The sequence below is a fragment of the Saccoglossus kowalevskii genome, chromosome 14 (assembly GCF_978046115.1).
Source record: "Saccoglossus kowalevskii chromosome 14, keSacKowa6.1, whole genome shotgun sequence".
Lineage (NCBI taxonomy): Eukaryota > Metazoa > Hemichordata > Enteropneusta > Harrimaniidae > Saccoglossus > Saccoglossus kowalevskii.
In genome coordinates this window covers 33534970-33562344 of record NC_140654.1, presented here as the reverse complement: position 1 = coordinate 33562344, position 27375 = coordinate 33534970, and the positions used below count along the sequence as shown (strand labels likewise).

At 36.6% G+C, this 27375-nt stretch overlaps 1 protein-coding gene across 1 annotated transcript; it reads right to left on the bottom strand.

Annotated features, from left to right (window-relative positions):
* Nucleotides 1-881: 881 nt before the first annotated feature.
* LOC144341759 (uncharacterized) lies at nt 882-21369 on the bottom strand. Its single transcript, XM_085508167.1, has 9 exons — nt 21257-21369; nt 12378-12928; nt 11155-11238; nt 9947-10613; nt 9055-9201; nt 8820-8969; nt 5731-6013; nt 3649-3861; nt 882-3522 (listed from the first exon to the last, which is right to left on the bottom strand). The coding sequence occupies exons 2-6, from the start codon at nt 12894-12896 to the stop codon at nt 8935-8937; spliced, it is 1452 nt and encodes a 483-aa protein (XP_085364293.1). The 5' UTR covers nt 12897-12928; nt 21257-21369; the 3' UTR covers nt 882-3522; nt 3649-3861; nt 5731-6013; nt 8820-8934.
* Between the last annotated feature and the right edge of the window lie 6006 nt (nt 21370-27375).

Here is a 27375-nt window from a genome sequence, read left to right as displayed (position 1 = left end):
GCATATGATTACATAGCATATGATTACATAGCATATGATTACATAACATCTGATTACATAGCATCTGATTACATAGCATCTGATTACATAGCATCTGATTACATAGCATCTGATTACATAACATCTGATTACATAGCATCTGAGTACATAGCATCTGATTACATAACATCTGATTAGATAGCATCTGATTACATAGCATCTGATTACATAGCATCTGATTACATAACATCTGATTACATAACATCTGATTACATAGCATCTGATTACATAACATATGATTACATAGCATCTGATTACATAACATCTGATTACATAGCATCTGATTACATAGCATCTGATTACATAACATCTGATTGCATAACATGTGATTACATAGCATCTGATTACATAGCATCTGATTACATAGCATCTGATTACATAGCATCTGATTACATAACATCTGATTACATAGCATCTGTTTACATAACATCTGATTACATAGCATCTGATTACATAGCATCTGATTACATAGCATCTGATTACACAAATGATAATAGAAAACTGAGAATGTATATAAAGTTTAAAAACATAAAATCATAATGACTTGTTTCAGAATAAGCGGTCATGTTTTAGAAATAAAGAAGGGTAGACCTACCCAACCAAAAACACCTTTTTGAATGTACCCAGATCAAAATGTATAATGAAGAACATTTCTTCATGGAATGTCTTAGGTATCAAACAGAAAGACAAAAGTTATTTAAAAATATCAATATTCAAGAAGAATTAAAAAGAGATGTCCAGATATTTAAATATATTATGAGTTCAAGAGAAGACGTACTAATAAGACAAGTTGGTGAATACTTATACAAAATATTTGAAATCAGAAATAACAATAACTGACATTTTACTTTTACTTTAGTTTTATATGTATTGTACTTTATTACTAACATTTCATTGCTGTCAACCAATGGAAACTATTTCTAAGGATGCAATACATTCATTATTATTATTATTATAACTGCAATAGTATATACCATAACTGTAATAAAATAAGTACATTGGATACAATTTTATAAATAAAAAAAACAAATAAATAAATAATTATGAATAATCACTTTAACTGTGATTTGAAGGACATTCGATGATGTTTTTTAAGAAATAAAAGAAGAGCGCCCTCAATAGGTGACTATCTAATTGTAGTCCTCCTCCTCGAATATTAAGATAGAGATGCAGGTTCAAGAGCACTTGGGAGTGAATTTTTTTTTTTTTGCTTTTTATTATCCAAACAGTCATGGTTATAGACTGTTAAAATTTTGTAGAATTGTAAATAGTGGAACATACTCAAAAAACGATTTTAAAATATAGATAACAGGTGCAAACATTCTCTCTTTTGAATGCTTAGCAAGATTTAGCAAGGCTGTACATAAATAATAAAAAGAAACATGGTGAAAAAAAGAAATGACGGATCTCCATATTATGCACTATATTTAACTTTTTACAAAACGATAATACATTTAAATTGGGAACTGTTACAGCCATTTTAATTATGAGCATTATCAAACTTCTTACTGAGTGAATTGTTATGCAAATTAGCAATTATCTCAGCTTCTTTTTAGTGCACATCCCAGAACTTTAAAAAAAAATAGCTCCGAGACGCTTTGACCTTTTGTTTTGAAATTTTCACAAATGATTGACAATGTGTTTATCTTCAAAACGCCGTCTGGGCATTGTTTTTGGTTGAACAGTGTTACAACAATCGTACAGACAACTAGCCTGGGTGTTAATTTATGCATAAACTTGAAGTTGTGAAATTTGAGCTGCTGCCCTGCAATATTAACAACTGGTAGACAGTTTTCAAGACGGGACTTTCTTCATAGTAAACAGATGTACCCATCAACCAATTTTGACACGAAACAGAAGCATGGTTTAGAAGCTAATTTTTTTTAAATCACTTTTGACCAAAAAAGCACAGTGTCTATAAAAAAAAACTACTAACAAAATTTTAAAATTCGTACAATAAGCTCTCCGAAAATATATAATTTTGTGGACAAGGGAGGTCATCTTGGTTTCCTAATTAACTAATTAAAATACCTGTCAGGTAAATTGCATCTCTACCTTAATTGGTTTGGGGGAGTTTTAAAGATTATATTAATTGTAAAAAGTCAAAGTAGTCTGTTTATTTATCAATGTCATTAATAAAAAAGAATAATGAATCAAAGATCCTTGGAAAACTCCACACTTGACCGATTTAAGGGGTGACATGCAATTATTGAGATGTTTACAGTCTGTTTGCGGTTTCAAGATAGTATAAAAACCAGAGAAGTGGAAGACCCATTATCCCATTGTATGCAAGTTTGTACAGGAGGATATCATGGTCTATACAGTATCAAAAGTTTTTTTGAGATCGATGAAGATACCAAAGGTAATAAATACGTTGTACATATCGGTATTATCAGCGATTCAACTATTTTATTGAATTGAGCTTGGTCTATAATTATTTACATCCCAAACAGATCCTTTTTTATATGGGAGTGATTACTGCAAACTTTGGAAAATAACCTTGGGTCAAGGAACCATTAATGACATGTTCAAGTGGTCAGGAAATGGAGTGCACATACAGCATCATGACTTTATTTAGATCTCGAATTTGACTTATTATTTTGTGTTCGCTGAATGGACGAAATGAGTTTGGATACCGGTAGTTTTCATTTAAAAAAATCCCTAAAACAGTTTGCCATGAAATTTTAGAGGCAAGGTCAAGCACATTTTTTGTAAAGAAATTATTAAAACTGTTTTTGCAATTTCAGATTTATTTGATAAATATTCATCAGAATTATCATTCCCTTTTAATTTACTTGGGGATGATAAATTTGTGTTTGTGTTAAATTTAGAACCTCATTAATTACCTTCCATGTTTCATTCATATTGCCTTTCAATAGTAGAAACTTTGAATTTCTTTATTTGCGTTTTATACTCATCGAAGAATTTAACTATAAAATCCATGCTTGCCCGCAGCTCATTCATCTGATTTTTCATTGACAGTATTAAGCTAATCTTATCGTTCAGTGATGCCAAGAGCGACAAGATGTTGGCTTGTTGTAATCCTCTGTGTTCTTTCTGTGCCATATTGGGTGAGGTCTGTGAGTTATCAGTTGAGGTTGAAAGAAAGCGCTTAGCTACGAACCATCAGATATCCTTGGCATAGTTTCACTCCTTTATTAATTCCATGATTGTCGCATCATAGTGCAGTATTTCAGTTCAAATGAATAAAATAAATAAAAAAATGTATGAAGAGTTGTGCAGAGTGTTCACAGACCCAACTTCATATCCATCTGGTGGTGGTTGTGAAGATTGTGGAACCTTGCGCACACACTCATTGTTCCTCATTGTGGGATATTTGCTCTATTAGCATGGAATGCACCTGGATTGGCTCATCTCGATATCCCGATATCCAAGCTCTCAACTCCACTTAAATGGTATTCATTATACCTACACTAATAGTAAAATGGGTCCAGTTTCTTTGAAAATTCCTTGTATATTTTGCTATAAACAATATATAGACAATATATCATATTAGTTGCTTTCTCACTTATTGCAATTAAAGCATTGTTCATATATATATAACTGTATTTAGACAGGATATAAAAGAATGATGATGACAAAACATACCTGTAATTGTCTATGATATTTTTATGCTCCACCAAACTTAAGATCTTTTTAACAGTACAGAAAAAATCTTCTACATCATCTGTCGTGGATGCTCGTGGATGCTCTGGTCCACCATAGATCTTGTTTAGATTCTTTCTATGATTTTGGCCTTCAATATTTGCAACCAGTGCAATTATTAACTCTCAGGTGAATCCTCTTATGTTCTTAATAGGCCTATCAACAAAACACAAAGATGCAATGATTCAGTTTTTTCTTCAAATTACATATACCGGTAACCTTGATTTTATAAAAGGTCCATTTTCCAACCTTTCAAGGCCAATTTCCAGTATGGCCACAATAAGGAAGTTCAAATGCATACAAATGCATACTCTAAAATGAGCATTACCTCACTACCTTTGACCTCACTACCTCATGAATATCAATCAAGACATACCCAAGACCTTGGTGGAACCTTATTCTTGGACATATGCAAACAAATTTGTTTTGATCTGATCATGTATTGTGGCCAGTTTGATTCCAAACATGCAATTAAAATTTGACAAGGAGACCAGATCTTTGACATGTTTATTCAAATTTTCTTAAAATTTGATGGAACAATTTATTATTAATGTTGATAAATACTACTTTGATTTGTAAATATGAATTAAGATAGCATCCATTTTGTTGATGATTGCTTATTCTATATACACATTGTCATGCATGTAGAATTCACTTGAAATACACACAGATAGTTTCACAACAACATACATACTAATTTGCATGGAATAATTCTGTCATTCAATCAATAACGATTCATCATGGTAATTATTATGCAAATATGAGCGTTAGTATACTTTAATTTAAATCCCACTATTTTTCAATCTATGGTTGATAATTTTAAAAATTTGGTCATCAAAACCCTAATCACAGTCCCTCTATCCCTAGTCTGGAAACGACGAGTGTTATTTTGTCTCAAACCACGTTGCAGGTAAACAAACCGGGCCAAGGGAGTCAGAAGGGTCAGACAGATTACGATACCGTCAGAATATTCATTAAAATTGGCAAAGTTATTGTCATGCAAAGCGATACCTCATTGTATGACTTCACTTTGACCTCAAATTAAGGCAACTACAACGTAAACAAAACATGTAAACAAAATTAGCACTATGAAATTTAGGGTTTTTGAACCCTGATACACATCAAAACCAGCCTACCAACTCATAAACATCCAGGTCCTAGAAAATTTGTTGCGAAAATGGATCGCTGCTGGTAAAATAGATAAACAAGCAGCCTCTCGGCTGAGATAGCTCCGCTGTTAGCAATGCACATTTCAATTAAAGAACAGAAGATATCATTAGAAAATGAACAATATGTAAAGTATCAAAACAATCAGACTTGCGGTTTTCAACAAGAAGTGGAAAATATCACTTTTTACCAAAAATTACAAAAATATTCATCAAAATTAGAGAATTGAAGATATCATCATGAAATGAACAAATCTGAGTTAGAACAACATGTAGTACCTATATATATATATAATATCAAAGCAATTGGACTTGAGGTTTTTAACAAGAAGTCGAAAATATCACTTTTTACCAAAAATTACAAAAATATTCACCAAAATTAGAAAATTGAAGATATCATTACAAAATGAACAAATCTGAGAAAGGTCCACATGTAGTACCTATATATGTAATATCAAAGCAATTGGACTTGGGGTTTTTAACAAGAAGTTGAAAATATCACTTTTTACCAAAAATGACAAAAAAACTAATCGCCGGCTAAAATATGACCTTATACAGATATCCTGATTAAAAAATTATGTGAGAAAGCCTTAATTCTGGAATATAAACAACTAAGTTGTAAAAAAACACATAGCAATGATGATGTTAAAAATAGTGACCGGCTATGTACTGATCACATGACAATGCTTTGCATATACTCGCAACACACCTTTGCCAGGGAAGGAGGCCAATTCACATCCAATACAATGACTGTTCCAGACTAAGGATAGAGGGACTGTGCCCTGATCAATATGTATTTATCTATGAATTGAAAATAGGGTTCCATACCATTAATTAAGCATACTGTAAAAAGATTTACCTTAAAGGATCTATCAAAGTATAATCCCTTTTATACCAGTACCAAGGCATCCAGTCTTCCAACAAGTAATCCAGCATGTCTTGACCATACTGAATTCTTTCATCGTCACTGAGATCTATCATATCGACACTTTTGTGCCAATTACAGACTAATGAGGTATATTTAGCCTCAGTGTCATACCCCTTATTCCTGAAGAAATTTACCATTGCTGGCGAAAACATACTTTCCGCATCCCTCACATTTAGTTTTTGTTTTCGTTTTATCTGTGCAGCTTTTTTAAGATCTATTAAAAAAAAACAGTTAATTATTAGCAGATAAATTTGTAGACATTCTTTGCATTTGTATATAATAATATAAAAATTAAGTTTTTCATTAAAATAAATGATCACTTTCCATTATAAGCAACATTAGTTATTAGGTGATGTCATCGGAATACGGACATGTTTTTTAAAATCTTTCAGTAATTCTACAGCTTGTCTGGATTTAAAAGAATCCACTTAATGTGTTTACAACATACCGTACTCGACCGCGTTAGCACCCACGCCCGGACAAGCACCCACTCCCCACTTTTGCACAATTTTTATATTTGGGGTCACATTCGGCAAAGCGCCCACCCTTTCAAAATGCAACTAATTTAAAACTTGGTCTTGCGTAACGAATCTTGGTAATCGTTTTTATATGATACAGCGTGGATATTGACCGCTGTGAACATGTTGTGAATGCGTAGAACGCGGTAACCATGCGTAAACTACGCTTCGACAATGATCTGTTAATACAAGTAAAATGCGGTAAATAAAAAAATGGTTAGTTACTAGTTTTTTGGAAAAACCATGTCGTTTATTCGCTGAAATCAATTCCAACAGATCGTACTTCAACATCGATAATTCACTTCCGCATTGCGTTACCGGAAAGTCTTCGGGCATTTCCGAAGAATTGCGTCAGTACATTTGTCAACAACCAATCACAAGACTGGTTACGAACCAGTTGAGCAAGGCTAACCGAGTCGTGACCTCAATGTGGTTCGTAACCAGTCTTGTGATTGGTTGTTGACAAATGCTGAACAGGCCACGCCTCCGACTGTGCCATGCGTTCGGGCAAACCGTTAGGAATTCCTTTATGGAGTAAATTTGAGTAGTTTTCTTGATTTATTTAGCAGATATCGGTAAAATGTAGGTAGGGCTTTGGCGAAATTTGAAGAAGCAACAAATATTCTTCAACCTGGGATTTTTTTTATATTTTATTTTTCATTCTTTTCGTCTGTTTTTTCGAGTTTAAAAAATGTGAGCTGGCTGGAGCCTTCATCCCTTGTCTATTTCTTACACTGGATACCAGCCGACCCCCCCCCCCTCCGCTCATATCGACTGCGTATTACAGTTGATTATAGTTCCTGGGCTCCCTGTGGTAATACTGTAAAATGGTTAACTATTCACTGGGTTTTAATTTGGCTTATTTCTATGAGTGAAAAATGCGCTAAATTAAAACACAGTGAATATGTAAAATTTAGCATAAAACACACTATCTAAATGATAAAACCGTGAATTTAAAATCCACTGAATATGCCCGAAATGGTAAATCAGTGAAATTTAAACCCAGTGAAAATTAGTCATTTTACAGTATATAGGTCATACATCCAACACGATTCTCATTTAGTAAATTAAAACATCACAATAACATACCGGTGTCTTGTAAAGCTTCATACAATCTGTCAAACTGAACTGGAACTTCACCATCACGTGTACACTTAGCAATATGTACCAACATATGCGAATGATTTTCACGCACATAGAAAGGCACTTTATTATAATTTTCTGGTACATACAGATGTTTACTGAAATCGACACCCTTTCTTTTCCATTTCTCAACTTGATGTTGATAAACATAAATACTCAACAATGACTTTAAACATTCATCCTTTTTTTCATCTTCATCTTCACCTTTACGTGTAACTACAATAATACAGTCCCAGTAGACTGTTTTGAGCATTATACATATGTAAATTACAGGACATGACACTTAAATTTAACACATTTATGATGCTTTAAATCACTTTTTTGATATGCCATATCAGTTGACAGAGAACAAAGGTTTCACACACTGTGGCCCATACATATATATTAGCTACTACAACACTAAAAACAAGTCATTGAAAATGACACAGTCCCCGTTAAAATTTTGAAAGTTCTCTTTGTGGTCGTCATATTAAAGCTGAGGGGTTGTCGCGAGCGTGTCCTTGAAACTTGAGTTCCAAGTGGCGTATACAACAGATTGTTTATTTACATCAAAACACGTGTCCTGTGTAGTAATAATATGGCCAAAAATAAAAACAGCCGTTATTCGGCGCCATCTTTGATCTGATTATGAAACACACTGATATGTTTAATGAATGTGCCATATACGAATGAAAATAGTACATAAATTGTGGAAATATAGTAGTAAGGCCAAAAAGTCAGATGGCTGTGAATCGGCCATCCTCGACCAGATTTTGAAACAAATTGTCATGGACATGCATCCTAACATGTATAAAGTACATGTACTGTACATGTATGTGCCAAATTTGAATGAAAACTGACAGAGCACGTCCAAGATACCGCATAAAAAAAAAACAAGATGCCTGCCAGACGACCATCTTTGATCCAATTGCGAAATAAATCATCATTGACATGTATCCTAACATGTATAATCTATGTACCAAGTTTGAATGACAACTGACAAAGCATGTTCAAAATACAACATTTTCAAAAAACAAGATGGCTGCCAGTCGGCCATTTTGAATCGAATCGCTAAACCACTGCATGTGCATATGTCCCACATAAAGTACTAGGCACATGCAAAGAATGAACGGAATCGGTCCAAGTGATTCTGAGATATGACTCCGGACGGACGCACGGATGCACGGACGGACGGAGACCAAATTATAAGTCCCCGAACGGGGACTAATAAGTAAGTTACTCATTATTTAGTTTGCTGCGATTACGAGTAAATATTGTATGTAATGGTATATTTACTAAATAGCTACCAGTCAGTAAATTTAGTATCAAATTGAAAGATAGAAAAAATAGAAAAAATCAAATTACATAATAATATCTTACCATATGGATGGGGATTATAATGAAAAGGAAACAACTTTCTCTTCAGTATATGTAAAGCATTATCAAATGAGCAACCATTCTCTTTAATAAATGTATTCAACCAAACCACATCTGCCTAAGGTATTGCTTCATGTCTCTCCAAAGGGTGATCTGCAACACATGATACATATACATCAATGTCACATGCTTTATATTATTATTTTTAATTTGAAGTCATTAATGTTATACTACATACCATTGTCCCCAAGTGTGAAATACTCTTCAATATTTTTTACACGACGAGCATAAGCTTTGGAATATCTTATAAGTGCTATTACTGATATTGGTAATCTTGATGATTCCTTGGTTCTCAAAGAATTAAATTCTCCGTCAGTGACAAAGCCTGTAAAGAAATATTCAAACTGAATTATACATTCAGTCACAGGATCCTTCTTGAACTTCATGTTGTCCTATAGAACCATACTAAATGAGTCCTAAAGTGCATGTCCTATAGGACATTATCAGTGATATAGGATAGTCTTATAGCAGTGTTTGTTCTATAAGACAGTATTGCATGTCCTATAGGACATTATCAGTGATATAGGATAGTCTTATAGCAGTGTTTGTCCTATAGGACATTATCAGTGATATAGGATAGTCTCATAGCAGTGTTTGTTCTATAAGACAGTATTGCATGTCCTATAGGACATTATCAGTGATATAGGATAGTCTTATAGCAGTGTTTGTTCTATAAGACAGTATTGCATGTCCTATAGGACATTATCAGTGATATAGGATAGTCTTATAGCAGTGTTTGTCCTATAGGACATTATCAGTGATATAGGATAGTCTCATAGCAGTGTTTGTTCTATAAGACAGTATTGCATGTCCTATAGGACATTATCAGTGATAGAGGATAGTCTTATAGCAGTGTTTGTTCTATAAGACAGTATTGCTTGTCTTATACAACTTTCTGTTTTGTAGCATTGTGACAGTATATATAACTGTGTTCTATAGTACTGTCCTATAGGATGAGCTTTATATTCCTAGATATGTGTAGGATTCTTATAGGACATGGACATTTTTTGTTGGAGTGTATTAAGACATTTTAAAACTTATACTGTTATGTACAGACAACCATTACAAACCTATAACAGTCATGTTCACCTTCTCCATTGTATTTTTTATTTCTTCTCCAAGTTCATGTAGACGAGCATCCGTTATTGATTTATATGGTACAACTCTTATAGGAATGGCGTATGGTTTCATCTTACGCTTTTCATCTGAAATTATGAACATCATAAGATGGGTTGCTGCTTGTCTTTTGTACTGAGTAATAGCCTTTGTGTACTTTAACAGCTTTTCAATTGTTGTTTTCAGTTCTTTTTTCAATGCATTCAGGAGTGTAGCATCAAGGCATAAGTCTTTCATATTGCTCAGGTCTTTCATCAAATTAGAATTTTCGACTTTCAACTGCTCAAACTTTTCAACACTCAGGCTCTTCAATGCTTTCTGCTGTTTTTCAGTACTTTCAAATGGTGAATTTAGAAGCTCAACATCCTCCTCCATTTTTTTGAGCATTACTTCAATATCATTTTTCAAGCTATCAACAGTTACTCCCATGGATTGTATAAACTTCAACCTTTCAATGTATTGTTTATGTGATTCTTGCAGTTTGCCATCTTCTAGGTCAACATCACCAAACCATTCATTCTCCAGAGATTCCTCAATATTTGGTTTTATGACTATCGCATCTGCCTTTATCCACCATTTACCATCAGGTATTTCTTTTTTAATCTGTTCAAGAGTTTTAACCTACACATACATAAATAAAATGAAAGGAGTTAATTATATATCTTTACATTATCTGTGGTTATAGTTGACTAAACATGAATATCTAGGACAGCTTGAATGATCAAACTACAGAGAAGAAATTTACAAATCAAAGTGATGTGTCAGTGTTCCACTTAGCCTGACAAGTTGGCGTAGGTGGCGCACTGGACTGCTGCGGTGGTGGGGATCGCAGCAGCCCAGGGCGCCACCTACGCCAACTTGTCAGACTATGTTCCACTAAGTTTGAAGAAAACATAAGACCTGGTTCCAGACAATGGCCACCAGTCGCCCATTTTTCACTGAATTACGAAATTACTATTGTACTATGTGTAAGGTATTAAGTATGTTTTAGGTTTGAAATGAATTGGTTCAGCAGTGTTCAGAATACAGCTCCGTAAGCTTGCACACACAGACCAACCCATAAGTTCTCGTTTTGGATTTCATCTGCATGGGCTGGGATTAAAACAGAACATTAATTGTGTGTAAATTCAATTCATGAGGTTTTTTTAAAAAATTATTTTACCTTTATATCTTTACCTATATCTTTCTTGTACTCACTTTCTAAAATTCCTCTGGTTTTAGAAACACTCGCTATGTTGACTTTTGCCTAATAGGATACAATCATAAGCAATCCCACACTTATTAGTTGTGTTCACGTTACACGAAGTACGGGCTAAGATTTAAGCTGATTTAGGCTTATCTAGCATATTTGCATTTCGGCTAGACCCAATTGCGTCCACGCACAGGGAGGGCCAGTCGTTAGCACGGGCTAAGGGGTGCCATTAGTCGGTGACCTTTGGTAAGCCGCTATTTATGAACAAAAAATGGATGACACGCGCGAGATTCTAATTTCGTTCTAATTATTTTGAAGCAACGTGCACAGGAACGCGAGAGAAGACGGACCCAACTTATTTGGATGCACAGAAACAGTATACAATGGGCGTAACAGAATACAGAGTTTTATTAATGCATGTTGTTGACAGCGAACCAAATTTATTTTGTCTACAATTGGAGCTGCTGTACGCTCTACTACAGCGACCCGATCAGTGTGGAAGCGAACCCGGAGTAATGACTGGTGGAATAGAGTCGTTATACCATATACCTTAGGTCTATGCTTATACGAACATGGGACAATTTTCACACCCAAAGGTCGTCGCAGAGGGCGCTTAGCCATGGGCTAAGCATTCGCGCATACTTCGTTAGCCCGTGCTAGACGTCTTAAATTCGGATCCGATTTAACCCGTACTTAGCATTCCTTAGCCCACGCTAAGCGTTCACGCACGTTTTCTTAGCACGGGCTAAGGAATTTGACCTCTTAGCCCGTGCTAAGGAGCTGTGCATGAACGCAACTCACATCTGGAAAAACTAAACATACAAACATAAGTCAACAGTTTTAAAAACGTTAAACAAATGAACTCCGATACCCTTACAACAAACTGTTGCAATAACAATAGATAGAATACTGTTTGTTTGAGCTTCTGTAATATTTAAATAATCACTGTAATAGATATAATGAATTGAATTTGGAAAAGACGCATATTGAGGTAATACATTACGAACTTCCATAGTATTTCCTAAAGTGCCTAGTCAATCATAATGATTCTTTTCTTGTTGATGGTAAACATAAATTAAAACTGTTTAAAAAATGTTTATTACAATGTGGTTGACTTAGATTTTCTTTAGCAACAGTTTTTGTTATATTAATAGAAAAAGCTCTCATTTCACAGATAGTACTTTAGTATTCACCTTACATGTATCTCTTATTATGTTTAGGTTGTCTCCATTCTTGTATATATCTTCTATTTCTTTAGATTCATCATTCACATTATGAGCTTCAAGAACATCATATGTGTGCTTCACAACTGAGGATATATCATCCCGCTTGACTCCCAAGCTTTTACATAATAAATATATAATATTCTTTTTTGAACACTCTTCCAGTGATTCTAGAGCACGGCCCAAGAGTTCAATGAAGTCTGGTTTCACATACCGCAGAGTTAAATTCTTGGAGATATCATTGGACATGTATGTCAATAAAAGCTGGAACAAGAGACTTGACTTTTGTTTGCTCGTTAACACAGGAAATTTATTAATAATGTCCTGCATTGCTTCACCTGCTGTCGTCTTTTGTGACTTGGTTGGGCTGAATTCTGCCATCGGTGACAATGGCACAAACTCCTCAGCAGATAATACAGGAATGTCATCTAGGTAACTGATACCATAACACAGTGCTGCTTCCTCCACATTGCCAAAATTTGTCTTCATGTATTTTGTACATCGACTTCGACATTCATTTCCTGTGTAAATTTAAGATAAAATTTAATAAATGTTTGTTTTTTTCAAATTAAACCAAAATACATTCTAAATACAGTATTAGCATGCTATCTTGAAAATGCAGACAAAAGATTGTATGAGAGCTCAGTACTTTCACCCCTGTCAGCATCCTTTATTTTATGTTTTTGTCATATTACCTTAATAATTCTGATTGGCTCATGTGAAAACCCAGGTGGTGTCACTGAACCATGCCTATAAATTGGACAGACTCAGGACAGTTAGTGTCCATCATTTCAACTTGGTATCCAGTGTTTGCTGCCACGATATTGTGTGACAAGTGATACAGGCTACATCCATCATTGTGTGAGACTTGTATGAACTGCTCTGCAATCTCCTGCTTCCAGCGGTGCCCTCCAGAATACCAGCATTCTTCTGCAAGATTCCTTTATTTCATTGACTGTCGTCCATTTCTACATCCTGGAGAATGCACACTTTCCTAAGCAATCCCCTATTTTAGTGACTTTATTCATTGTATTTTTCTGTGCTTTATTTCTTGTAATTAGTTTGTGAGGTTATTAAAGCCAGGAGCTTTAACACCATATTTTGGTGCATGTGTATTTCATTTCCAGTACTATTGTCTTGTCTACCCCACACTGGCAGTGAAAGAACCCCCTGTCCAGTGTGAGTTCTGTGGGTTCCCTCTCATTAGTAATAAGCAGGCCTTACACTGTGACAACCCCACAGTATGCAGTTTAAGATAATTATTGCTAAACAGGATACTTGCAATTGCAAGATTTCTCGCAATCTCATTGATGAATAATATCAGAATAAATATTCATTAGTTAGAGTATCTATGGATATTGATTGCAACTGTTTAATTTGCCATAATCTCAAATCAGAAAAAGCTTAGAAAGAACTCCTGTGTGCTGAAGGTATTGGAGGCATGAAGCACAAATAAGGAATACTGTATTTACATGTACTACATTGTCGCATACGACTTGTTTACCACTTCCGTGTGACTGAGAATGTTCTAGAACCGTACTGTGTCTGGGTGGAATTTTTAGAAACTGGTTGAATAGGTAATGGAACATTCTAGAAATTTGTAGTAAGTTCCATACTCATTATGTATGCTGATGTAATGGTCTATTTATAGACAGTGTGAGTATATATAGGGGAGTTGTTCAGCACTGCGATGAGATCGGAGATCTCGTTGAATTGTGTTGGAGTTAAGTATCTAGTTATTGGAGGTTTGGAGTTTTACCGAGTTATTGTACTTGATGTTTGCAGAGTATAATAATACCAGTACCAGTTGAAACCTCATCTGTTGACTCCGTGTTCGTATGTTATCATCGCCGCCAGGGAAGTCTTTATGTTACTGTTGCCATTTTGGTATTTGAACCATCACACCTGTACTATACCAATTACGGTAATATTATGTTGCGTGTGACATACATATTTACTCCTCTTGATCCTCCGGGTTGGCAATGTTGCCAGCCGGGAATGATGATCGGTTGTAGATTGTGTCCAGGATTTGCTTCCTGGCGAGAAACCGGATTCGTGTCTTTATCACAACTTGATTTTCCATAAAGGCGACACACAAGTCCAAGAAGGACAGGGCCCCTAGTTCAGCCTGACACCTACCTGAGGCGAGGGCGAGTAGGAAGACTGTTTTCCGTGACTAAAGTTTGAGTGGTGCTGATCGGAGAGGCTCAAAGGGCAGTCTGCTTAAAGCGGCCAGCACAATCGATAAGTTCCAATTGGTTGGTTCCCTCATTCGGGGTCTAGGCCTCTGATCAAACAGTAAACAGCCTCCTAATGGTAGGACAACTGGCTAGCCTCATCCCCAGAGAATCTCCAATGGTGGGTGACAAGGCTGACCTATAGCCAACAATCACTGAAAGGACAAGTCCATTACGTCTAAATGATGGACGAAAAGTCAGCTGCCTGGCCAACAGAGGGATGGCATGGATCTCCCTTCCACTACACCAATCAGTGTATCATTTTGAGGCGTAGGCTGTGTTGGTGGGATCCTTGTTCATACTGGCCAGGACATTGGCAGCCCACTCAGAAAAAGTCTGAGTGGGTCAACTGAGAGCCTTGATGCATATAAGTGGTACTCAAAGGCAGTGCACTAAGCGTTTGGGACAGCAGATCTGGAAGTCCAGAAGCACCCCTTGTGAACTAACATTTCCAACAGTAGTGGAAACCAGACCTTGCTTGGCCCGTTGGGCGCCACCTGCGTCAAAGTGCAGATGCGCTCCTGTAAAGTTTCTCCAGTACCCAGTGAATAGCGGGAAGGGAGGAAAGGTGTACACGTCCATGTGGGTCCACAGGCATCAACAAAGTGTCCCTGGCCCAGGCTCCTGGAGTCGGCAGGAGTGTTGTGTATGTCAAGAGCTTGGCACTCTGGGGTGTGGTGAATAGGTCTAACCTTGGGCCGTCCCACCGCTGAAACAGTCTGTAGCTATCCATTGGGGTATCTTGTACTTCGTGTTCTGGGGACTAAGCTGCCATGAGAGAGCTTCCGTTTGACTATTTCTCATCCCTGGAAGGTAGTGTGTGGCTAGTTCCACATTGTATTCCAGGTACCAAAGGAGAATTTGCTCCGCTAGGACTGACAACGATGGGGATCTGATCTCCCTCCTCCTTGTCGCTATAAGAGATCACCGCTGTGTTGTCCATGCGAAGCAAGACTCTTAGGTCTCGAACTATAGGTAGAAAGTGAATCAGTGCTAAGCGCAATTCTTTCAGTTCAAGCCAGTTGATATGGCAGCCCTAAATCTAATGCAGGGGCCATATTTTTCATTGGGCTTGTTCGTCCAATAGGTGCACTCCCCAACATGTGAGAGAGGCATCTGTTTCCAGAATCATAGCCATGGCGAGTGGGTCCAAGGGGATCCCCTGCCCGAGGTTGGCAATTGCTGACCACCAGGGCAAGGCATCCCTTGCTTGGTCCGAGAGTGTTACTCGCCTCTCCAATTCCCGTAAGAGAGCCTGGTGTTGCAACAAAAGTGCACTGTAACAGGCAGCTGCGTAACACGACCTGGGGGAACTACCCTGAAACTGATGATCCGCATCAGTTCTCGAAGGGAACGCTGACTACGCGCTTGACTAGGTCATTTAGTCAACAGGCCTGTGGCGACCGTACCAAGCCCATCTCCGTGTCGAACTCCCTGACCAGGAAAACCAACTGTTGTGTTGGCTGAAGGTGGGACTTGCTCGATTTACTAGAAAGCACAACCGGTCTAGAAAATCTGGTGTTAGCTTTACTGTTTGACTAACCACCCCTTGTTGGGTTGTGTAGCAACCAGCAATCTAGGTCATGGTGATGTGATGTGTACCGGCACAGCAGTAGAACCACCTGTTTCCACACTGAATACGTATGGAGCCATGCAAAACCCGAAGGGGAGCACCCTGCACTCGACTACTTGGCCCAACTGGGTGAATCGAGGAAGTCACTGACTCACTGGGTGTATCGGTATGTGTGGGTAAGTATCGCTCAAATCTAGCAAGGCTAACCAGTAAAAACAGAGCATGGAGAATAATACAGTGCTCTACGTTTCCAGGAAGCACATACTGATTTAGTCTGCTTAAGTACAGAACAGGGGGCAGCCACTTGTAGTCTTTGGAACCACCAATATTTGTGAATAGAAGCCCAGACTTAATGCCGGGTGCCCTATCCTGTGTATAGCACCCTTTGTAAGCAAACTATCTACCTCCTGTCGGATTGCTCCCGCGGGGGTCCCCTGGTAGTGCCCTGAACGGGGGCTATGCCAGCGGGGTGGAGATTGCAGCAGAATCTTGTAATCGTGTATCGCCACCTGAAGAGTCCAGGGATCGGTTACGCAATTCTTCCGTACCGGAATAGACCAGCGCAATCAGTGCAACAGAGACGTGTGGTCCGGTGGTTTCACATCAGGAGTGATCTCTCCTCCACCGAGGTGAGACCCCGCGAGGCATGTAGTAGTCGATAGGTTCCGGACTCTGCCTTCCGCCAAACATATTTTGATTTTGTAATTTTTTTTAAATTCCGCCCTACTTACATCTGATCCGACGCCTATATAAGTCCCGTTCAAATCTCACATAAGTAACAGCCAATCACAGCTCCCCTTTTATAGAGGCTGTCGGTTGTTTACTTTTCAGTGTATACAGGAAATCTTTCTGTACATTATATTTTGCCCACTTGAATAAACCATTAATAGAAAATTGCTAGTATATTTTTATTTACAAAAGAAATTCCACAGCATTTTACAATTTTTGTCATTACATTGAATATTTTTTTCACTTCCAACAAATTTGTACACTTCCAGATACATCTTCGCCAGCCAAGGTTCGTTCATTCAGTCATCGCTTCAATTTTACATCAAACACTGAGCATAATTATCTAGAATAGAAACAAAAAATAAGTAAATCGTAATGATTATAACACTGTAAACAGCTATAGTAAACAATGCAAACTGATTTTAAATTGTATAACGGTCACCTTCCCATGGCATCGACGCAGAAAATTGGAGCAAAAAAATATTTCCTGATCAATTGCGATGTGTTCCAAATAAAAAATATTTTATTCCAGTCCAAATCAGCTCAATTACTTTAATAAAGAGTATTGTATAATGTACAAAATGTTGATACAATTTGATGATTATTTAAAGCTACAGCTTCAATACCGTAGACGATTTTGGTCCGATGGTCAACAAAAAATCACCCGTCTCCAGGGCAAGCGACTGGAAAAAGACACCGGTGTTCGGTCGAACCGGTGGAAACAAAATCGTCACTCCCAGAATAACTACGCAAAATAACGATCTAAACTCAAACCATTCGAGCCACAATATTAACATAAAAATGACTTTCGTTGCATTTGACAATGATAAACTTACCGAAAAGCTGTGTTATTCTCGGTTGCTAATGTCAGTATAATCCGCCATTTTATTTGAGTGTGTTTGCCAACTGACTCTGCCCGGTGACGTCATCATGTGCGCTATACTACTATACTATACTATCCTATACTATACTATACTATGCTATACTATACTACTCAAGGAAGCTTTTGTGGTTAACCAAAACATTAAAAGTAAATAGTATCTAGAAGTGACATCATTATTAAACAATATCCAACAATATCATTCAGTTAACAACTGTGATAAATTAACCTCGGCACAAATGAAACAAATTGATTTGGGCATCAAGGATTTATTTCTAACAAGATGGAAAGGTGAGGTTCATAATGATAACAGCACCAAAGCAAATGAGAAATATAAACTGAGAACATATCGGCTAATCAAATCAGATTTAAAACTTGAGCCATATTTAGTCAAGCTAAAAAACTTTGGACTGCGTAGTGTGCTTACCAAATTTCGTCTTAGTGACCATAGTCTCAAAATTGATTTGGGTCGTCATAAAAAAATCCCATTAAACAACAGGGTTTGTGACATGTGTAACAAAGGTCTAATTGAGGATGAAATGCATTTTCTGCTGGAATGCAACAAATATAATGAGTTGCGTGACAAACTGTTCAATAAAGCTAAGGATATGATCCCAGCATTTGAAAATAAACCTGCAGAGAAAAAATTCATGGAATTGTTACAGAATGAAAACATTATTATACCAGTAGCACAGTTCATAAGTAAAAGCTTTGAAGTCAGGAAGCAGGGTCTTACTTGACATCTTAATGCCTGCTGTCAATTTTGTAATTTTATATTAGATTGTATTTTAGAGATTTTGTATTATTTAGTAATTTAGTGATTGTATTTGTTATTTAGTATATTGTGATTTTGTTTTGTTTTTTTATATATATATTTCTCCTTGTACTTTGTGACCATTTTCTTTCCCTCCGGGGATTGTGTAAGAGTCAATAAGTAAATAAATAGAAGGAGGTCTGTGATTCGTTGACTAAAATCGGCGATAGTGGGTCTCGTTGAAATCTTGTTACATAGGCATTGGGTCAGATGTATGTAGGGCGAAATTAAAAAAAAAACACGAAATCAAAATCAAAGTAAAATAATAATAAAATAAAAGGGCATTAATAACAAAAGTAATAACAAATAAAATTAAAATAAGTTTATAGCCAAAATAATTAAAACCCGTACACTACACTGTACATCAGATTTTAATCAGATGGGGGGGGGGGGCGAGAAATCTCGGGACCTCCACTATCGAGCCTCTCACTCGTCACCGCGGTACACAAGGCACCGGTAGACAAGTAGGAGGACTTTCATTCACACTTACATTATAGTACGTGTGACTGCTACAAACTAGAGTGACGCGGCCAGTCCCTGTAATGTGCACGCGGCCTTGGAAAACATCCCAGACCTTAGAACCCCAGTTGTTACAAAAAAAAAAATCACTAGGCAAAACCCTGAGGCCCGCACAAAGTCAAAAACACAAATAGCATTGCTACATGTATGTGGGTAGCAAGCTGGTAATTCCTGGTGGCAACTACCGTACGATCGCCTTGATCTTTGTGACAAAAAATAAAGGAAGGTGAAGAGCCTCTGGCGTGTTACCCTTCTTGCTATCCATTTCTGACAACACATGGGTAAAAAATGAACAAGACATGCATGAGAGCAACAAATTACAGTTAAAAAGCTGACACAAAGTGAACCGAAATCATGGCTACGAACGGGAAAAAATCTGATGAGCTGATCGCATCATTTTTATCGGACACCTCACTCAGCGCAGAGAAAAACAAGAGTGAATGGGGAGCCAATATGGTGCCGCCTCATTGCCTCAGCCACGTGGTTTGTGACCCAAGGGAAAAATCTTGAGGTCATGGGGCTTCCCCTGACCTAGATTTCTCTCTCCGTCATCACAGACTAATGCCTACAGTTCAAAATAGTCATTTTGACTGACAGGAGTCTATGGGGGGTAATTGAACGTAGTGAATTTGCGGTTTTCAACAAGAAGTCAAAACAAGCAGCCTGTCGGCTGTCGCTGTTAGCAATGCACATTACAATTAAAGAACTGAAGATATCATTAGAAAATGAACAATATATATATAAAAAGCAACGGAACAAATCTGAAAGAAGTCCACATGTAGTACCTATATATGTAATATAAAAGCAATCGGACTTGCGGCTTTTAACAAGAAGTCGAAAATATCACTTTTTACCGAAAATGACAAAAATAATCATCAAATTTAAATAATTGAAGATATCACAACGAAATTAACAAATCTGAAAGAGGTCCACATGTAATACCTATATATGTAATGTAAAAGCAATTGCACTTGCGGCTTTTAACAAGAAGTCGAAAATATCACTTTTTACCAAAAATGACAAAAATATTCACCAAAATTAGAGAATTAAAGATATCATTACAAAATGAACAAATCTGAGAGAGGTCCACATGTAGTACCTATATATGTAATATCAAAGCAATTGGACTTGCGGTTTTTAACAAGAAGTCGAAAATATAACTTTTTAAAAAAAATGAATTAGAGAATTGAAGATATCATCATGAAATGAACAAATCTGAGAGATGTCTACCCAAGGTACATATACACTAAGTATCAAAGCATTCAGGCTTGTAGTTTTCAAGAAGAAGTCGAAAAGTAAAACATTGACACGGACGACGACGGACAATCACTCATATGATAAGCTCCGCTTGACAAATTCAACAGCGGAGCTAAATATCACTCTTTATCAAAAATTACAAAAATATTTATCAAAATTAGAGAATTGAAGATATCATCAAGAAATGAACAATGTATATACCCGTTTCATTAAAATCTGTTGAATGGTACTTGAGAAACAAGTGAAAATGTGAAATTTGCTAATTAATATGGAAATTAGGTCATTTATATACATGGATTTCAAAAAAACAAATCAGGTCTGTGCATTATCCTGGAGCATCTGTGTATCAATATTCATTGAAATCCGTTGAGAGAAAAAAATGAAAGGACTTAAAATTGGCTAATTAATATGCAAGTTAGGTATTTAACATGCACTGGACTTCAACCAAAAACAAATCTGATCTGTTCAATATCTCAGGACATCCATGTACTAAGTTTCATTTAAATCTGTTGAATAGTACATGAGAAACAAATAAAAATGCTTAAAATTGGTGAATTAATATGCAGATTAGGTCATTAATAAGCACAGGATTTCAATCGAAACTAATCAGGTCTGTGCATTATCCCAGAGCGTCTATATATCAGTGGAACAGTCATGGAACAGCTAAAACTTAGCTAATTAAGTTTCATCAAAAACCAGCTTACGATTCTTGAGATATCAGTGGAACAGACGGACACGGACACACACACACACACACACACACACATACAGACACAATAACTGCAAAGACTCCCATAGTGTACATACATATCAAAATAAACACATAAACTGTTAACTTACCCTTTTTTTTGGGGTAATTTTGTTCTATGTGCAATTGCTAATGCACATTTGTTCCAAAAATCTTTATTTCGGGGTGCTTGCCAGGGTATTTTTTTCTTTTCCTGGTACAGAGATATGAACTCAACTAATGCTGCATCTTCTTCTTCAATCCACGGTTCCTCACTTTCTACGGGCAATGGTTCCTATGGGAAATGTTTGCCTTTACTTTCATTTCAATCATGTTGGCATATGTATACAATGTATGTACTAATAGTAAATACTGGCATCAGTTTACATTAATGGAATAAATATATAAAACAACTTTATGAATGTAACATCAACATTGTTTTAACAACATGACTTCCTCTTATAACCCACTACCAACAAGATATAGGGAAAGATTTCCAATGTATTACTTCAAGATCTTTCGAAAAAATAGTATGGTAAAGGTAGCACCTCTACTTACAAAATAGATGGAACAAAACCGTCAAAACACATTACTCCTTACAGTCAAAAAAACATAAAATATACCAATGACTGGCACAATCAACTTACTTCTTTGAATAATTGCCTTTGTGTAAACTTACATGTAGACTTTAGTTTCATGGATTTATCAGGAATGTGATCTCCTGGGTGAACACTTATTTCATGAATGAAAGAAAAAAAAAGGATTTAACATAAATAAAGAGCACTATTTCCAATAGTAAAAATAGTCAACATTTATATTAATAGAAAAACTGAATAAACCCGATACAATGTATGAGATATAAATAATTTTGCTGAGAAATAATCAAAGTAAACAACAACCAAATAGGACCTGCCTAATAAAATTGCTAAACCTGCCTACTTTGTTTTGTTTGATGGCGAAGGAACTCGGCCTAATTTGAACTCAGTCAGTTGTAGAAGTCGGCCAGTGGGTTAGGTACTAATGGATCGGTACCGGGTGGGTTGGGTGTTGGTATGTCGAAGAGTGACACAGTAGTGCAGTTAACAATTTCTAAAAAATCGGTTTATCTGTAGTCTATGTTTTAGTACAGACAGCCCTGATTCATATCATGGTAAAAAGTCTTGTGTTCTCGATGACATAATGATATATTCAGCTCTTAAAAAATTTAGCTTCAGTTCTGCTTAAGCATGATCTACAGGAACAACAAAAGTGTAAACAGCCGGTAAATGAATTTGTACTGAGTCACATGTAACATAGTTTGTCCATCATCATCAACCCCAGAGATAATGTGGTTTGAGTCTCATTCCTGTTCCATTTACCATCATAGACTGCATTACGCTCTCTATCAACACATATTGACTCAAGCTGTTTAGCACAGCACAGCATGACTTACAAGGAAATAATCTCTATTGTTTAGAAGCGTATTTATAGTACTGTATACTGTAAATGGGTTAATCATTCACTGGATTTTAATTTTGCTTGAGTTTGTGGCATAGAAAGAGGGTCCTATTTCACTGTGACAACGAAAGTATTGTCAACATTTGGCGTAAAGGATCCTCGCGTTGTCCTCTCATCATGGCTCTCGTTCGAGATATTTTCTTCAAAGCTGCCAAATCAAATTTTCATGTCATGGTCACCCACATCAGTGGAATTAATAATAACATTGCCGATTCTTTATCCCGATTGCAGGTACAGAGATTCCGTTCATTGGCACCACAAGCAACAAAATACCCAGTCAACACAAGGGACTACATCAAGCAACTCCAACATCTACTGCCATAGGTAACCTCGAAGAAAAAGCCAAATACTACGCCTATCACTCTCTAGCCGTCTCGACACGGCGAACATATGCTGCAGGTCAGTCTCGGTATTTCAAGTTTTGTCTCGCTCATGGCATTCCGGGTCTACCTATCACTCAACACTCAACACCATTATTCGTTACATATCTTGCATCGACTGGGCTAGTCTACAACACCATAAAACTGTACCTGACTGCCACCCTGACTGCACATCGAAGCAGGACATGTCAACGATATATCTGACTGGAACACTCTACACCGCACCTTACAAGGAATCAAGCGACATCACAGTGTGCCTACTCGCCAACGACTTCCTGTTACTATTGGTATACTTCGGAAACTGAAAAACGCCCTCCGTGCATCTCATTCTCTTCACCCTATTGACCAACTTATGATGTGGTCAGCATTCACCATCGCATTTTTCGGCTTTCTTAGAGTTAGCGAATTCACCGCCTCTTCTCCAACATATTACGACACAGCTACAACCCTACTCCATGCAGATATACACATCGATGACACTCTCTGTGGGCTCAATGTTCACATAAAGGCATCGAAGACTGATCCTTTTCGGCAGGGTCAAAACATTGTCATCGCTGCTTCTGATTCATCAGTATGTGCGGTACGTGCGTATCACCGTTATTCTGCAAACATCTCTCACTTGCGACAGAGTCCTGCATTTCAATTCACCAACGGTGACTACCTTACCCGCCAGAAGCTTACACATGTGTTGCAAATTCACCTCGTTCAGGGTGGTGTACCTAATATCACCCAATTCACCAGCCATAGTTTTTGAAGCGGAGCTGCCACCACCGCTGCAGCTGCAGGAATTCCGGATTGGTTAATCAAATGCCTTGGATGATGGAAGAGTGATGCCTACCAAACCTACATTAAGACGCCAATGAAAACTCTTTGCAAGGTACCCGGAATCAGGGTACAACATTCCTTGAACAATTGAACTATCAAAGTAATTTTTAGCTTTGTGCAATGTTTTACTCGCATTCGTAATTCACTTTATTATTATGTTATTCATTAATTTAAAAACAAAAAACAAAAAAACATTTAATTTGACTTTATGCATCGTTTTACTCACATTCGTAATTCATTTTACTATTTATGTCATTCATTAATTTTTAAAAAGCATTTAACTTGACTTTGTGCATCGTTTTACTCGGATTCGTAATTCTTTATGCATTCGCTGAGCACATGCCTTACACTTTTGCGTTATCGTCGCATTCAAACCACTTTTGCTCTTGTCATTTGATTTTTATTCTTATTTTGTTTTGAGTAGCCTCCATGCTACCACCTCATCAAAGCAAATTAAATCTTGCTTGCATGACTTGCATTTTCTAACACAATCATGCTCGTTGTTCTCTATGCGTAATTTGGGGGCTGTCACTGCAGCATACACAGCCTTGCTTGGGTACCACGGTGTGCTTGCCTCAGTGTTAGTCTAAATTGTGACTCGTACGGTGGCAACAACTCTTACGACGCCTACTTGTGAGGTTGCCGTAGTGACCACCAACACTCAGGTACCACGTTGTTCATGTCATGATGTAATTCAAATCTGCGAATTGCATCATGGGGTCAGCTGCTATGACGCCTGCACGTGAGGGTGTGATGCTCCCCCCATACCTACCTACCGGCATCCTTGTCTCTGTGTCATTTATTTGGTCTTACCCCACTTGATTTAACTACGGTAGTCCCATCAGTGTTAACTAAATGATAAAATTGTTAATTTATAACTCAATGAATATGCCTGAAATGGTTAATCGGTGAAATATAAACCCAGTGAAAATAACATCTCTATTCCCAGTCATTGTATTAGTTGTGAATTGGCCTTCTTCCCTGGTATGCGCAAAGCATTGTCATGTGATCAGTACACAGTCGGTCACTATTTTTGACACATTGCTATGTGTTTTTTTCAACTTAGTCTTTTATTCCAGAATTCAAGCTTTTTCACATAATTTTTTAATCAGGATATCTGTACAAGGTCTTATTGTAGCCGGCTAGTAGTTTGTTAATTATTTTACCAGCAGCGACACATTTTTGCAACAAACTTTCATACCTTTACCCCGAAATTTGTCGTATTTGACATTTGGGGTGATTGAATAATATTTTATTTACCCTTCTTCTCGATGTGAAACCAATATTTATCTTCGATTTTGACATTTTATGATCGAAACATATCATTAAGAATTGGTGGGCTGATTTGTTATTTGTCACACTGCATTTTATTAATGTTAAATTGAGCGATTTTTATGTATGCTCTTTTCGATAGTAAATGCAAATGATGACATTTTGAAATGACAATGAACGCTATTCAGTGCTAAAAAAATCTATTTGTATACAAAAATTGAAGCATTGTTTTATACCTGTTTATCGAGTAGTCATTAGTTGTTGTATAGTTGACTTTAATTGTTATGAAACCCCAAGAATCACAGGTTTTTCAAACGACCACGTTAACATGAACGACGCAATTTTGACAAGATTTGTTTAGCAATGTCAGCATGTTTGTATGCAAAGTTTTTTCCCTATTTAAGATGATGAACATATTTCCCGATATTAATCTTTACATGGCAGGAACTGGATGTTTATGAGTTGGTAGGCTGGTTTTAATCAGGGTTCAAAAACACAAAATTTCATAGTGCTAATTTTGTTTACTTGTTTTGTTTAAGTTGGAGTTGCCTTAATTTGAGGTTAAAGTGAAGTCATACAATGAGATATCGCTTTAGCAGAGCATTCCATTGAAACGATCGATTCATTGTTCCCTGCAATATTCTAGTTTTTACAACTGAAAAAGACCATATATTTTGATACTTAATATAGCTTTAGAAGTTCAAGAAGTCTTTCTTTAGTGGCATATTGACATTATTATTCATGAATAACGCACTTAAATTTGAGGTACTTTTTCAGGGATCACAACTTGGAACACTTCTAACAACCCTGATTGGTTGGCCCCTTCTATTCGTCATGTTCGATGTTTTTTTTCAGTTATTGGATAGCTTAAACCTAGTTGTAGTTGGTGGATCTGTTTATTGTGCTTGTTTTATTATATTATATACAGTATACAAGGCATATTTTTAATTCACTTTTTCCGTTCAAAATAAAGATTCCTTGTCATTTAAATTTTCATGTCATTATCATAGGAAATAGAACAACAATCCAGATGTCACAACATTACAGAAAGAACTGAATAAACAACAAGAAGAGATCACCATCCTCAAAGAAAAACTAAGGTTAAAAGAACAGAAGGAAGAAGAAACACAGATAAAAATATACAATCTCATTATTGAGAACAAATCAAATACTATACAATCAACATTCATAAGGGAAGAGTTGACAAGGAAAAATAAAGAAATTAACAGTCTGAAAAGTGAGCTCACTAGATTGTATTCTATCAGTAATGAAGAAAGCTTTGAAAAATTGCATTCACATATAGATGAAGTCATCACTAAAGAAATTAGAAGTATCTAGGAAGCGATACCTATGAAAATTACAGATGAGATACAGTTACCAGAAACACAGAATGACAGGAAAGATAGGAAAAGCTGGATTACAGTAATTTCACCAGCAAAAAAGAAGAAACCTTCAACATCAATGTAAGAGAGACCTTACCATCAAGTAAGACAATATAACCCTAGGAATTACAAAAAGCAAACTCAGCGCAGTTATCTGCGTAACGTCCCTGGCAGAGCTGAACATCATGAGTGATTCACAAACATCTAACATCAGTAACAACAGACTAACAAAAAATCAAATGGTTCTAACTTATCGAGGAGCAACTATTAACACAATAAAGCAAGCTATCGTTAAAAATGAATTCCCATTATCATTCATTATCAGTATCGTGCGCAACTTAGATTTGGGTAAATCATGTGCTTCGGATTGTCTTAGTGCCAAGCATTTTAAATTTGCTGGTCCTACACTTAATCTGCACCTAGCCATGTGTATTTCTGCAATGTTTTGTCATGAATCTGTTCCGGATAACATGACAAAATTTGTTATTGTGCCACTAATTAATTAAACATAAAGCTGGTGATGTGACTAGTTTAGATAATTATCGCGCGATTGCAATAACCACCGTCATTTCCAAAATTGTTGAGCATATAATGATGTCTAGATGCCAGGAGTTTATTGTCCTAACTGACAATCAGTTTGGATTTAGGAAAAAACATTCAACGAATCTGTGTGTATTTCTGTTAAAAGAAGAAATACGTCATTATAATTCGCTAATTCGTATCTAACAGAGTACGCCAAGGCGGTGTTATGTCGCCTATGTTATTTAATGTATATATTAATAATCTGAATATCCAACTGAATGACACTTCGAGTGGGTGTCTAGTTGGTGATAAGTTGTGATTAGCTATGCTGATGATATGTGTGTGCTATCGCCC

Bases quoted from the DNA above. Each gene is read 5' to 3' on its own strand.
- LOC144341759 (XM_085508167.1), bottom strand. From the start codon at position 12,896: ATGAAGACAAATTTTGGCAATGTGGAGGAAGCAGCACTGTGTTATGGT. The intron at 11,239-12,377 runs GTGAATACTAAA...GTATCCTATTAG, and splicing joins TAATAAGAGATACATGTAAG to GCAAAAGTCAACATAGCGAG. The intron at 10,614-11,154 runs GTAAAATAATTT...ATGTATGTGTAG, and splicing joins ATATAGGTAAAGATATAAAG to GTTAAAACTCTTGAACAGAT.